This window comes from Bidens hawaiensis, unplaced genomic scaffold, assembly GCF_021521415.1.
Source record: "Bidens hawaiensis isolate Kalapana, Puna unplaced genomic scaffold, B.hawaiensis_p1.1 tig00056866_1, whole genome shotgun sequence".
Taxonomy (NCBI): Eukaryota; Viridiplantae; Streptophyta; class Magnoliopsida; order Asterales; family Asteraceae; genus Bidens; species Bidens hawaiensis.
In genome coordinates, this window is record NW_027500249.1 from 61,361 (window position 1) to 76,456 (window position 15,096).

The window sequence follows — 15,096 nt, forward strand, 5'->3', positions numbered from 1 at the left end:
CCTTCATCCCCTTGAACTGCAAGAGCAGTTTCGTTGTTGATGTCGACGTTGTTTGCTGCGGTTTGATTTTGAGGGACCAGTTGTCTCTCAAGGTTGACAGTTGCAGCTGCTGCAGCAGGAGTGGATGATGATGAAGTGGTTCGGAAGGGATATTGGTGACCTTCCCTTCTTGGCTTCGAGCACTCCTTGGCAAAGTGACCAAGTTCGCCACAGTTGTAGCATTTTACTTTGCTTTTATCAAAGCCGAACTTGGATTTGTTGTTTATTGAGAGGGCCTGACCTGTTTTCTTCGTCCACTTTCTGGCCCTTCGGAACGCACTGCCAAGAGCCCACATAATGTCTATGCGTTCCATATCATCTTCGTCAAGCTGTTCATAGTCATCGCTGTCCAGATGACTATTTCCTAGCTTACCCGCCACCATTAAACTGTAGGACTCAATTATCGTGCCTAGAGTTGCCATGTGTTCTTTGGCAACCTCCACTGTTACTGTTCCCAAGCCTTCAGTATTCAACGTTGCTTTCTCCGTTGACTTGGGTCCGGAGTTAGTACTTGAGTTTCCAGAAGTTGATAGTGGGACGGAAGATCTCGTTTCAGTCCCCTTTGATTGATTTGACGTTGAGGAGACAAAAGCAGTCTTCATCGGAGCATGATCAGTTGAATCTGACAAAGGAGGTTTTGACATGTAAAGTGATTTGTCAGAAGTTGATCTCGGTTTTCTGGAAGAGGCTCTTAGTTCAGCCTCTTCGTGTCTGATTTCTTTAATAAAATCAGACAGGAGAATCGTCTCCAGCTGATGACTTCTTCTCATTACTGTCAGGAAGGTGCTCCAGCTAGGTGGAAGTCCTTGTGCAAGACATCTAACTTTCTCAGTCCCTGTAGTTTTGACGTTATAGGACTTGAGTTCTGACATTAGATGGTAAAATCTCGACAGTAACGACTCAATATCTTCTCCCGACTCTGGACTAAACAGATCAAATTCACGCTTGAGCTCCCGTGCGTGAATTTCTCTAAGGGAATCAGATCCTTCACATCGGTCAACCAGTGCGTTCCAAAGAGTTGACGCTGTAGTAAACTGGTTAAACTGATGAAAAAGATCAGTGGAGAGTGCTTGTGATAGTAAGGAGAAGGCTTTCTTCTCAGCATCGAAGGCTATCTTTTGTTCTTCAGATAGCCTAAAGTAGCTCAACGACTCACCATCATCATTCGTTGGATGCACCCAACTTGTCTGGACAGCTTCCCAAAGTCCAGGATTTACACCTGTTATATGAATTTGAAATCTTGTCTTCCAGGTTGTAAATTCGTTTAAAGTCATTAGCTTTGGTGGCTTGTTATAGCTTCCCGATTCAGAATCACTTTCGAGAATCGATTGAATCCTCTTGTTGGTACTCGAACTTGTAGCCATCTTTGTTTCTTTGCTTTGACGTTTAACTGTTGATCGAATGAGTTTGATTCGATCGGATGAGTGACCTATTCGATCGAATGTGTTCTGGTTCGATCGAATGTCTCTCTGAAATACAGATCTGATCTTCCGAAAGTTATTCGATCGAATGTGAATCTGGTTCGATCGAATGGGTTGAGAAGTTCGATCGAAAGAGTTTCTGGTTCAATCGAACGGGTTCTGACAGTCGAATAAGACAAAGATCGAATCGACGGATCGAATAAAAGACTTATTCAATCGAATGGTGACTAATTCGATCGAATGAACAAATCTGGTTCGATCGAATGAACTAGGAGTAATTCTCGGCGGGAAAAACTGATTCGGTCAAAGTTCAAACTTGTTCGATCGAATAGGAAGGCTATTCGATCGAATGAGTTCCAAAAATAGACTGGTTCGATCGGAAAATCTGGAAATTCCAAAATTAGAAGATTTTGACGGATTTTCGAATTTTGAATCAAAAACACGAATTTTGAAAGATCAAGGGGCAACTTAAGATCGAAATATGACTTTTAACACAAAAACAACTTAAGACCAACCAAAAAACGGATCAAAACCACCAAAAATACGAAGAACACGAAGAACGCGAAGAACGTTCTTGACGAAACTCGAACTTTTAACACACAATTCTAAGATCAAAACACCAAAATATGACAATTTTAACAGTTTTTGACAAGAACACGACGAACACCAAGATCAAAAACACCAAAAATTCGGAATTTTCCGGCAAAAATTACGATTTTCACGAGAAAAACACGAATTTCACCACAAATCTAACGTGAATCAAGAACCAAAGGCTCTGAATCAGAAACTGGTTCGATCGAATCAGAAACTGGTTCGATCGAATGAGTATCCATTTGAAAATGCTCTTTCAAATGGATCACTTTCGGCGTGAACCACTACCTAGGTGTACAGCATACAACATAAACATTCTAAACTATTCGCCAAGCGACGGCCACAAAATGTGCACCAACAAATTCCCCCTTGGACGTTGCTTGCGAATTGCTGTAGACACCTCTTGCAATCTTCAGTCAAATCTTCTGCTTTATCTTGATAATCACGTTGAAGAATACCATCATTGCAGCAAGATTCCCCCTTAGACTGAACTCTCGGTTAATGATGCAAAGTGTTCTCCATTGCTGACATCTTCAGACTAAATAATCTGTTTTAAAACAACCAACTGTAGAAATTCCCCCTCAGACGTTGACGTGTATCCCAATATATAGACATGACAATACATGCACGCTTCCGCTGCGCGACTTACTATCGGCGAATCTTCACCCACACGGTTACTTCACCAACATGTATTGGACAAATGACAGAGGCTTCCAATCCACAGCTACTCCCCCTAAACAGATTAGTTTGTATGCAGATTCATCATCGGAGACAAAGACACATCATTAACTTCGTGATTGCGAATCACCAATTTTCAACAGAATTCCCTCCACAAAGCGGAATTCTCACATGCGGAAAATAAATATTTAACATGATTGGCCCATAAATAGTCAGATGCTCCTGACTACCCCACAATAACTCAAACTCAGATTCTCTCCACAAAGCAGAATCTTCAGAATGCGGACAATAAATTAAACTTGGTTGGCCCATAAATAGTCAGATGCTCCTGACTACCCCACAATAACATCATACCTCATCAGTAATCACTTTTCTCTGTTCTTCTGTGTTCTTATAACAATCACCACTGTAGAAGCTCAATGAACAAGGGGTTATCCATTAAACTTGAAAACGATAATTCCTTCAGGTGATTGTGCTTTCTTCATCTCCAAATTTGCCGCTTTAAACCGTTAAACATTTAAACGCTCTGACTTTGCCGGCAAATATCAGTGAAAATTTCACTGTCACCAAACTTTTTCTGGAATGTGATCAACATGTATAGGATGTCCAGAAAAATCTTCATCACTGACCCGAAAATTAACCGAAAATTTCCCGGAAATTTTGTCGAAAAAATTTTATTTTCGCCAAACTTTTTCAGAAGACTTCCCGACTGATAAAAATGGCTTGGGCAAATTTTCGTGTAAGCGGGCGTTCCAGACTCTTTTTTTTTTTTTTTTTTTTTTTTTTTTTTTTTTTTTTTTTTTTGGTCTGGAACATGTTCGATCGAATGAGAACTGGTTCGATCGAATGAACCACAGATTCGATCGGATGAAGCACAGATTCGATCGGATGAAGAACTGGTTCGATCAGCTATTTGAATTTGACACTTTGAGCGGGAAAACCAGTTCGATCGAATACAAACTGATTCGATCGAATGAAGACATCTGGTTCGATCGAATGAACAGGCTGTCTGGGCGGGAAAACTTGCGTTTGAATTTGACACTTTTGAGCGGGAAGACTGATTCGATCGAATCAGTCAATCGAATAGGCCTATTCGATCGAATGGGGAACTCGTTCGATCGAATGTACTGATTCGACTCCTTCAACGCCAGCCCAGAAAACGCGAAGAACACGAAGAACACACCAACAGTTTAACGTCCAGAACGCAGAAAATCAAGAGCTCGGCTTGCTAGATCGGTTGTTAGACCTTTCTAGCGGTAACCGTGGCTCTGATACCAATTGTAGGATCAGGTCGGACCGAGACGATCCGAGCAGGTTCGAGACGGAAGGTTTGACAACCAAAGACGGACATAAACAAACACGAAAACAAACGATTTCATTGATAAAAACGAAAGGTTACATGCTTGTTAAACACTGAAATCACGGTCTATGGCAGGGGGAGGTCGAGCATGGCCTCCCCCCTCATCCGGACAGCACCTGGGCTCCGGGCACGCAAAAACCTTGAAAACCTTACCTGTTCACGACTGAAAGCTGGTATTTATACCCGCTGCCATTCGGTCAGGACTCATTCGATCGAATGAGTCCTATTCGATCGAATGGCAGACTCATTCGATCGAATCAGAAACTGGTTCGATCGAATGAGTATCCATTTGAAAATGCTCTTTCAAATGGATCACTTTCGGCGTGAACCACTACCTAGGTGTACAGCATACAACATAAACATTCTAAACTATTCGCCAAGCGACGGCCACAAAATGTGCACCAACAATGAGCCTTGAATGACATCTACATTTTAGGTGGTTTAGAATGTGGAGGGAAAGAAAAGGTTACCAAACTATCTTATCCCTAAAACATATAAACAATTATTTCCTATACTTGGATCGAAGCTTGGGTATTGTTTTATGATACCCAATTCGCTAAGATCGATGGCTCTGATACCAACCTGTCACACCCCCATCTTAGGCCTAGGAGTGTAACCAACAAGTTGGTACCATAATTGTAAATAAATCAAAGTTGCGTTAGTTTGCGGAAGACTTATAAATCTTTAAGGATCAAAACATAACTTTTATATATATATTCAAAAGACGGGATTATAAAACACCTGTTAGAGTTGTTAACAAAACATACGATGTAATAGAATAATTAATTTAAGGCAAACATTTAAATATATATTTCTGATACGATGTATGTCTTGGACTATTTAACAAAAATCTAATTTTATTAATACGTTTTAAAATACCATTGTTACAGTTTTCATAGAATGATACATAATACAATTTAATATATAAATTAATGTAAAAATATTTATAAAGATGTTCAACGACAATAAAACACCAATAATGGTGTCGGGTTTTAATAAAATAACAATGATTTATTATTATTAAAATCTACTTATAATACATATATATATGTGTGTGTGTGTGTGTGTGTTCGTAAACAAAAGCTTTTAACAAGATTTGACAAGAAACATAAACTCCAAGATGGCGGTCTTAATAAAATAACGTTTATTTAATAATTAATATAATTAATATATCTTTTAAAACCAATAAAAATGACTAATAAAAAATAAATAATCAAAAACCGCTTCCAGGGGGCTGGAACCTGCGCCCCTGGGCGGTTCAGCGAGTTCCACGCACACAGCCAACCAAATGATCCAGTATAACAATTGGTTAACGTATCAGAAAAAATTGATTAAGTACATTAGCCCATAGCACCACCCCCCCCCCCCCCCAAAAAAAAAACCCAAGAACCCTAGTTTCTACAATTGATCACTCCACATTATGGTTGATTAATTTAAGTTAGGGTTATTGATTAAGGGTTATAAACGACCAAAAATCATAGTTCAATTACCATGTATGATTGAGAATAGATGGAGAACGATGAAACGGAGACGACGTCCAAGACATCACCGAGTTTGATATTCTCGCCATGTTAAAATCCAATTCAACTTATGTAACATCCTAAAATTTCAACTATGATAATTAATATATTGTTTCTTACGATAGACAAGTTTGCTCGAGTTGATAAAGAAATAATAAAATTTGAAAGATAAAAAGGAAAGTAGGCTAATTAGATGGAGTTAATTATGGACTAAAAAGGAAAGATGGGTCTTAGGTCCATGGGCTTAAGGGAGTATAAATACCCCTTAAACCCTAATTCTTTCCATTTCTATCCATCTTATCCATCTTATTTTCTACACACTCAAAACACACATATACCCTCACGGCCGCAAGCAAGGAAAGAAGCTCCGAGATCAAACGAGCAAAGATCCTTGATAGACCTTCGATATTCAAGCAAGATACACGATTCAAGTTCGTAACCAAGCTAATTGTGACCTAAAAAGCACATAAAGGTATGTTCTTGATCTTAAAGGTTACGTTTTAATGGACGAATGATCCTGAAACCCAAACCTACAATAGATCGGGTCTAGACAAATCTTAAAGTTGCAAACTTGATGTCAAGATTATACTTAATCTACTCATTAGTGATAAACCTAGCTAAAACGGGTTTTGAAAGTAATAAAGGTTCAGGCTTTATGCTAGAAACGAGTTAAGTCTTGATGATGGTTTGATAACGAATGTAAAACAGTTAAGGAGAATGGGATTTAGGTGGTTAAAAGGGTAGTTATGGACCATTAACTGTTATTTGAGCCCGGAATGGATTTAAAGAGAGGAAAATAAGAGCTGAGAGCTTCAGACAGGGGTTCTCGGCGACCTGAGCCTCCACCTTGAGTTCTCGGTCAATGCGAGAACCCGGTCAATATGAGTTCTCGGTCAACGAGAGTTCTCGTTGACCAAGAGTTCTCGGCTACCTTATGGGTTTTCGGTCAAAACAGGGTTCTCGGCCAACCTGAGTTCTCTGCCTTAGGTTCTCGGCCACACAATCCTCTGTTAAGCCCTGGGCCTGAGTCCAGTTGGGCCCAGATACCATAATGAACAGTTGGTCCCAGATAATGAACAGTTGGGCCTGAATTAACTAAGTCCACATGATGCTAAGCCCATACCTACTTTAAAACAAACTAGCCCGTTATCTTAAACTAAACAAACAAGCCCAACTTAGCAAATGCATTGGTTAACTAAAATACCGACTTAATTAATTATATAGTTAAATTAGATATATTTAACAATTAGCCGAGCTCAATTAAAGAAAGGGATAACGATTTAACGGAGAAAGAAACATGATCCAGGTGAGTTTCTAGCCCCATTTCCTTGTTATGTTTTTGGGGTTGTGTGCATACTCAACGTGAATGTTAATACACTTACCTTAAATGGTAAGTGTATGCCTTAATGATGAATGTGATATGTTTATGTTATATGATGAATGAATGCTTATCAGTACGTGAACGACATTCGGGTATTGCACGTATTGTTAAGGGAGGTATATGTAGTAAGTATGTAACGAGTCTATGAGATAAAGTATGCATGGACATTGTATGTATGATATGTATGTATATATGTAACATGATGTATGGTTGTATGGTAACGCAGAGATAATCTATACTGAGAATATGTTATTCTTGAAGACGTGTCTAGATCAATTATCCTTCATAAGAGTTCCAGAATTATGTCAGGATCAAGGATCCTCAGTATTTGTTATTGCTAATGATTGTTCTTCATGTGTAGGTTTATAATTAACAAGTCTAACGACTGGAAGACCTAGTCTACCTATTATTTCGCTATGGGACTCATTCAGCACGTGTTCAAAAGGCTTGGACGCAGCTAATGGGAGAGTGGCGCAAAGTTAGGACTATTAGTTAGTTTTTATTTTTATATATAACGAGCTTATGATCAGTTAGGTTATACATGACACACTCCACATTCATTAAGCAATTCAGAAAGCTTACTATAGCAGTTTACACACACTTAGCAATCTTGTATTTACTGATCATACCTCCAAACCTTGTAACACCAATTTTTGATTAATTAAGAGGTGATAGACGATTTGTCATCACCCGGGGTTTTTGTGCCGGCGATCCGACCAAGATCAAGGGCTTTTCCTCGCAACAAATCTCCGTGTTCTTGCTTTCATTCGTTTCATAGTTGTTATTGTAACACAAACACTATACCTCATTTTACAAATTTGGTTACATTATCCTTAATTAATTTTTGACCAAAACAACAATGTAATTTTATTATGGTATGGTTTTTATTCTGTATGACTGTATGTGTCATGAAAATATGTGGAGGGGGTGTTGGAGTACTACATCGATAGTGGGGGCACGACCACAACTAGTATATATATATATATATATATATATATAAGATGTGTAGTGTGATTCTAAAGCTTCAATGATTTAAGTTGAAAATAAAAACATTCATAAAAAGATGTATTAGACAATTTTGTCTAAATTAAAATTTGAAAATAACCAAAAGTAATCACAATAACAATTTTTCCTTTTTAACTGTACTTATCTACATATTATAATAAAATAAAATGATTGTAGACACGTGTCAGTTATTGTTAATCCTCACAATTTATTTCTCTACCAAAACTAATATATGACATATATAAATAATTATTCATTTTCCTTTTAAGCTTCATTTATATTATATCTATTACATGATTAAATTATTAACTTTTTTAAACTTTATTTATATTGTTTTTATACACTTTTATATAAATAAATATTACATATTATACTACTATAAATTGTTAGAATATATATCTCACAACATACTTGGTGAAATCCAAAAATCAACAACAAACTTTGTTTGTTAAATATTGAAAAGAATATAATTTTAAATGCTACCATTAACATATTATACTATGTATATTGTTAAAGATTTAAATAAAATAAAAAAAAACTCTAATATGCTTTCAATTTACGAATAGGTTTTTTAATCATTAAATTATAAATATATGCTTAAAAGTTTATCTATTTTTAAAATAAATCTATTTATCTCTTGGTTTGTTTGTACATTGTTATATAAATTTATAATTTATAAATATATGATTTAAATCTATATATTTATTTTTCGGTTAATATAGTCAACTATACAACATGTGTTAAATTGTAAGGATAATATATACCAATCACTTCAAATATAATAAAATTTATCATATTTAGTTTTTTGAGTTTTTTATCAAGGATTGTTTTGGATTTTTTGTGGAACTTAAATTTGATTGTTACGGGTTAAAAGTTGGCAAATAGATCGTTTGGTACAAATTAACTACATTTGACTCAAACTTGTTACGGGTAAAAAGGGGGTAATCTAAATATTTTTAAAATTTTGATAATGCAAATAGATTTATCATCAAACTTGTTACGGGTTCAAAGTATTCACTTGAAAATGTAATAGAAATTAAAGTTAGAATTTTAAATGTGATTGAGTTTCGAATTTATTTTTAAGGACATTTTTGTAAATGGTGAAAAGATTCGAGATTTTGCACATTGAATATTTTTCCCATGACTATTAAAATTTAAGGAAAATGACAAACACTTCCGACATGCCACCTTCAGACCTATCAATGCTTCTAACTTTTATCAAATTATAAATATTTTTGTCAGCATTGACTTTTACTTGAATATTGATCAGAATGTTGTATGTGAAACATGACAAATAAAATTATGCTCAAGTAAAGTAAAACATTCACAAAATTAAAAGGGTTAACATGTTATTTTTTTTTGTCAATTGGCAAAGTCGATAAGCTCTTCAAATTTATCAAAATCTTTTTCATGGTGTAACTCAAAACTATTATTATATGAGAAGTATACTCCGAAATTAGTTCATAATCAAATTTCTTTCAATTATGACGCTGAAAATAAATTTTCAATCGATAGAGTGTTCTTGGGTATGTTTTTGCACATGCACTATTATTTTTTTATTAAGTTCGTTTTTTATGGAAAAATCATTTTATGATATAAATAAAATCAATTTGTGTATAATAATACAAATATAGATATAATATATATTTTTTATATAAATTATGTATTATTTTATTTATAACTTAATTATTTAGATCAGGTTAAAATGTAGTTTATGGATGGATGATGAGGTTAAAATCAAGTTATTATTAAAATAGAAAATGAGTAACTTAAAATGTAGTTTATGGATGGATGATGAGTGAAATTTGGCACATGGCAAGATATGATTGGTTGTATGACATAAACACACAAACTTGCCCCCATATAAACAACCAACAGCGTGCAATTTCCCAAATCAGAGAAGTTGTTTCTTAGTTGCTATTGACACAACACAACAGACTTGTAATGGAACGGAGGCGACTGTTAGCGTTGGTGGTAGTGTTAACGTTGACGGCGTTAGGGCTATCGACGGCCGAACCGGTTAATAACTCCGCTTCCGGCGGCCTGTTGTGGTCATCTGGAAACACCGAGACCGATGAGTCGTTAAATGATCATGAAGAACTTGACGGCGGGTTTCCGTCGCTTGAAGGGATGTTACAGTGGGCCATAGGTATACTACTACTACTACTACCTCACCTCATGATTTGATTATTATTATTATTATTATTATTATTATTATTATTATTATTATTATTATTATTTTATACTTGGATAATATTATTAGATTCTAGGTTTAGATGATAATATTATATTATTGGTGCAAGTCATGCTTATATGTGAATCGGAGCTTAATTAGTAAGTAATATTAGGTATTTAGATTTAGATGTTAATTACCAATTTACTTTACGCACAAAATAAAACAAAGCAGTTTGCTAGAAAATGGTTATTTTGATCATAGCTGCTAGTTATATCTTATTCTGATAATTGATTCGAAATTTGATTACTGAATGCGAATTTGATTTGAGGTTGTGAAGCTGGATTTTAATTCCATTCGAAGTTTGGTTACTGAAACAGAATTTTAAGTTTCTCGCATCCGATTCAAACACTGAACGAGCTGACAAACTACTCTAGAAATCAAAATCAAATTACAAACCGAGTAACAAACTAAATGAACTAGAAAGCAAGTACAGAATCTTAAAGCCGATTGCTAGATGGATTGTTTCTTGGGTTGATTTATTAATTTAAGGTATATATGTGTATGTTTTTATAATTATGTGTGTATATAAAATAAAATTAAAGTGCATAATTTGAATGCGAAATGCGATTTGACTCAAATCAAAAATTATAAATCCGTACTTGATTCGAAATTTGATTACAAAATTCAAATCAAATTTTGAGTTTTTTTGAGTCCGATTCAGATGCTGAACAACCATAGATCTTACAAACATGCAACTTATCTAATAGAAAGAAAGACAGTAGTCTGATTAGCGTAGCCTCAAATAGATAGAATTTACAACATTGATTGTTTTGTCACATTTATCTTTCCTATGATTTCTCACTTTAACTACCATGGAACTTCTAGTACTTATTTTTGGTTTCTAGACATAAGTTGCAAAATTCTTTGTATAGTAAGAAGCATTTGTTAAGGAGCTGGCAGCAGGTAATGGCAATGTAGGTGACTTTTGATGTATGTGCATCCAGGATTATTTTTTATTATTATTTTTTTTTAAAGATTTTGAGTTAGGACACAACAGAGAATGATAATCTTAATTAGGTCACTAATCTTCAGATCAATCAATCAATCAATCAGAAACCAAATTATCTCAAAAAATTTTAAGATGAGTTCAACAATCAATCGAGTCTCATATTTGCTTTTTCTTGCAGGCCACTCTGATCCTGCAAAGTTAGAGTTGAAAGCACATGATGTCCAGAAGTTATCCGCAGATGAGCTACACCAACGTCAAATGGAACTCAAGGTTAGAATCATACCAGTGTGATAACTTACTATATAAGAATACATGTTTTTTTAAAAAAGCTGAACATTTGTGAAAATGCTAACCATGTGCTTGTTTTCAACATTAGGAACTGGTGGAGAAATTAGAAATGCCATCTGATGCAAAACTGATGAAAATTGCAATTGATGACTTGAATAATTCATCTATGACCTTGGAAGACCATCACCGTGCATTAGAGGAACTTTTGATACTTGTTGAGGCAATTGATAACGCTAACGGTACATGCTTTCTTAATATTCATATCACACTGTCTGCTGTTTTAACTTTTAACTATAAACCTCATTTTCCACACTTTAATGGAAATGCCCTTACGGTTGAACCGACTTTCAGATTTTCACAAAATGGGAGGTCTTTCTGTGGTTATAAGAGAACTTACTAACTCAGATTCAGGGATAAGGACGGCTTGTGCATGGGTTATTGGTAAATCCAGTCAAAACAACCCTGTAGTTCAGGCGCAGGTACATATTTCCTTATTTCTTACTCGTGAAATCTGAAGTTCATAGGGGTGTAAACGAACCGAGCCGAGCGAGACTAGGCTTGAGCTCCGCTCGTTTAACTTACGAGAGCTTGAGCTTGTGCTCGGTTCGCTTTGAGTTCTATATGTTAAGCTCGAGCTTGGCTTGTGAGTATATTTTTTCAAGTTTGAGCTTGGCTTGTGAGTAGTTTTTCAAGCTCGATCTTGGCGTGGGATCGACTTGTTTATTATTTGTTAGTTATTTTGTCTTTTTATAATAACTTTATAGACATATGTAATTGTAAAATGTAAATTATATATGTAACATAGCATATATATTTTAGTTACTTTTATCATAGTTTTAAGTATAGCAATAGTTATTATTATATAAATGTATATTAATATTACATAAACATATATAAATAATAAGCTCGTTGAGGCTTGCAAGCCCGCTCGAGCTCGATAAGTGACTCATGATTGGGCTCGTTTATTAAACAACCTAATTTTAGGCCCGAGCTCTTTTAAGCTATACTTGATTCGAGCTTCTAGAAACCGATGTCGAGTTGCTCATGAGTAGCTTCTAGAAGGTCGTTTATCGTTTACCAACTCAGTAACAGTGGGTGATGCAGTAACTATATGTGTGAATTTTAGGTTCTTGAATTGGGAGCACTACCGACACTAATTACAATGGTGAAATCTAGTTTCATAGAGGAAGCCATAAAAGCATTGTATGCTGTTTCATCAGTTATTAGAAACAATCAGAATGGCATTGAGTTGTTCTACTCAGAAGGTGGAGACTCGATGATTCAGGTAATTTAGGTGGGGAGTTTGATTGAGAAAATAGGATTTTTTATGTTTTTGTTTAATTGGTGTTAAAACTTTGTTTTGTGTAGGGTGTTTTGAGCAATGCTTCTGCTGATGTTAGACTACATAGGAGATCAGTGTCACTTGTTGGTGATTTGGCTGAACATCAATTGGAATATAGTAGCAGACCCGAGCCTCCTTTCTTCAGCAGTTGTGCACTGGTTACTCCGGTCCTTGATTTGACAATATCCGATGATTTGGATCTTCAGGAGAAGGTTCTCTCTCTCTCTCTCTACACACACACATATACATACGGGAGGGTTCTAGGCAGAACACAGTTTTTTGCGAGAACATAAAACAAAATAAATTGTTCATTTTTTCAATCTTAAAATATTTTAAAGTACAAGAAAATAGTTGAAATGCAATGTTTATTCATCACTCATTAAAAAAACGAACAAATTTCATTATTTATAGGACCTAGATAGGCTACATGTATGCTAGTCATGTGTAGGTAGGCGTTTAAAAATTTAAAAACACACGAAATATATAGTTTAACACTTTAATGATTTTTTATGCACATCACATATGTAAGAAATCAAATATAAAAAATATTAACAGTTGATAAAAAAAATAAATGATTTAGGTTTGTTCTTGCAATAATTTAGTGTTCTGATTTGAAGCTCACCCTATATATAAATTTTCATCTATATCTAGTTCCATCATTTTTCTTTATTGTTAAGTAACTCTATATATTTCGTTTTTATTTTTATTTACGATAAAATCCAGAAATCTGCTCTCTTGAATTTGAGTATAATATTGGAAATATTTAAATGTTTGATGCACTGTTGATTGCAACGGTGCGTCTAACTGTTAGCGTTGACTCAATGTTGTAATGAGTTTTTACTATCTAACCATTACCATAGTGTGTCCAACTTACGTATATATTGCTAGAAACTTTCGTACATAAATGCCCTTCACCCCTAAAACTCACGCAGATGCCTTCTTAAGTTTTTTATGATTTTGACATCTTTAGAAACCACACCTATACATGTATGCGTGGAATATGTAACGAGTTGCTTTGGTATATATTAGGTGCTTGTTGCTGTGAAGAATCTTTTGAAGCTGAAATCAGCTGAGCCTCTTGTTGTTGATGGATTCTGTGGATTAAAGGGAGCACTAGAAAGAATGAGGCATCAGTTGCAGCAAGAGGAAGATAGGAAAGAGTATGCATCTGATGTGGAAGGCCTTTGCAAGGAAGTGAATTTGATCTATCTTGAAAGGCTTAATAAGGTAACATTGACTTATACTTAAACTGTAAATATATCAGTATGGCTGGTTATCTAGTGTTTACTGGTGGCTGGCTGCAGGTCTCACAGGTTCCAACATGATTAGCAGTTTCAGATAATTGGAAAGCAAGCTGAAGCAGACAATTCAATTTCAAGAATTGAAATTTGGGTTTTATTTAATGATAACTGAATCTAATGTTTGGTTTTCAGTTTGAGTTTTGGAGCATAAGATTTTAACTCGAATCAAACAGGAACATGAAATGTAGTTAGTGCAGGTATTAGTGGACTGTTTTACTACTGTAAGGGTTTATATTACAAGTTAGATGTTTTCATTATTTAGTTAACTTTTAACACTTGTTTATCTGTCATTTGAGTTAAAATCTGTTTATATGAATTAACTTGACTGGTTCGACCAAGCGTTGACTGTATGATGTTGCATTCCAACCAATAATACATATTCAAGGCCCGATGTGATAGGCTCTGAACATGTAGTCCAACATGTCCGTCTAACCCTGATAGGTCATCTTCAACTTGGGTGTCAAAGATTGTATTCGCATTTATCTTATCGGACCTACCACATTCCGCTTTGGTTCAATTAGTATGGTATCTCGCACATTCCATATTTTGTTTCGGACATTTAACTTTTTAGTATGTACGCCACAGAGCCTAACATGATCGACACATCTCTTATTGTACAGTTTTTTATTTTGCTTATGATATGTTCAGTTACCAAAATTTTTCATTGTCAAGTTCTATTTACTTTTTGACTAAAGTATTGAATACATTTCACTGTTGGTATTGGCTGTGCTCTATGATGCTTATTTAGCATCAATTGCTATGTAAATTTTCAGGTTGATCAATCTTGATGAGTTTGCATAAAAACGTCAATTTTTGTTGACTAGTAACTAATATATCAATACTTATATTGATATATTTAATATTGACAGGTCAAATGTCAATTGACATGTCTTTACAAAGCATGCAATATGCCAATACACATTTTAGATGAATCAGAATCATATTTAGTGTAACTGTTGTTCTAAGTGGTCAAACTCGTACTGTG

At 35.0% G+C, this 15,096-nt stretch overlaps 1 protein-coding gene across 1 annotated transcript; it reads left to right on the forward strand.

The window, feature by feature from the left end:
• Nucleotides 1–9,938: 9,938 nt before the first annotated feature.
• Nucleotides 9,939–14,271, forward strand: LOC143601629 (hsp70 nucleotide exchange factor fes1-like). The gene is made up of 8 exons (XM_077078995.1): nt 9,939–10,144; nt 11,359–11,450; nt 11,557–11,707; nt 11,820–11,947; nt 12,595–12,753; nt 12,837–13,022; nt 13,840–14,037; nt 14,115–14,271. Exons 1-8 carry the CDS (start codon nt 9,940–9,942, stop codon nt 14,133–14,135), a joined length of 1,140 nt encoding a protein of 379 aa, XP_076935110.1. The 5' UTR covers nt 9,939; the 3' UTR covers nt 14,136–14,271.
• The last annotated feature ends 825 nt before the right edge of the window (nt 14,272–15,096 follow it).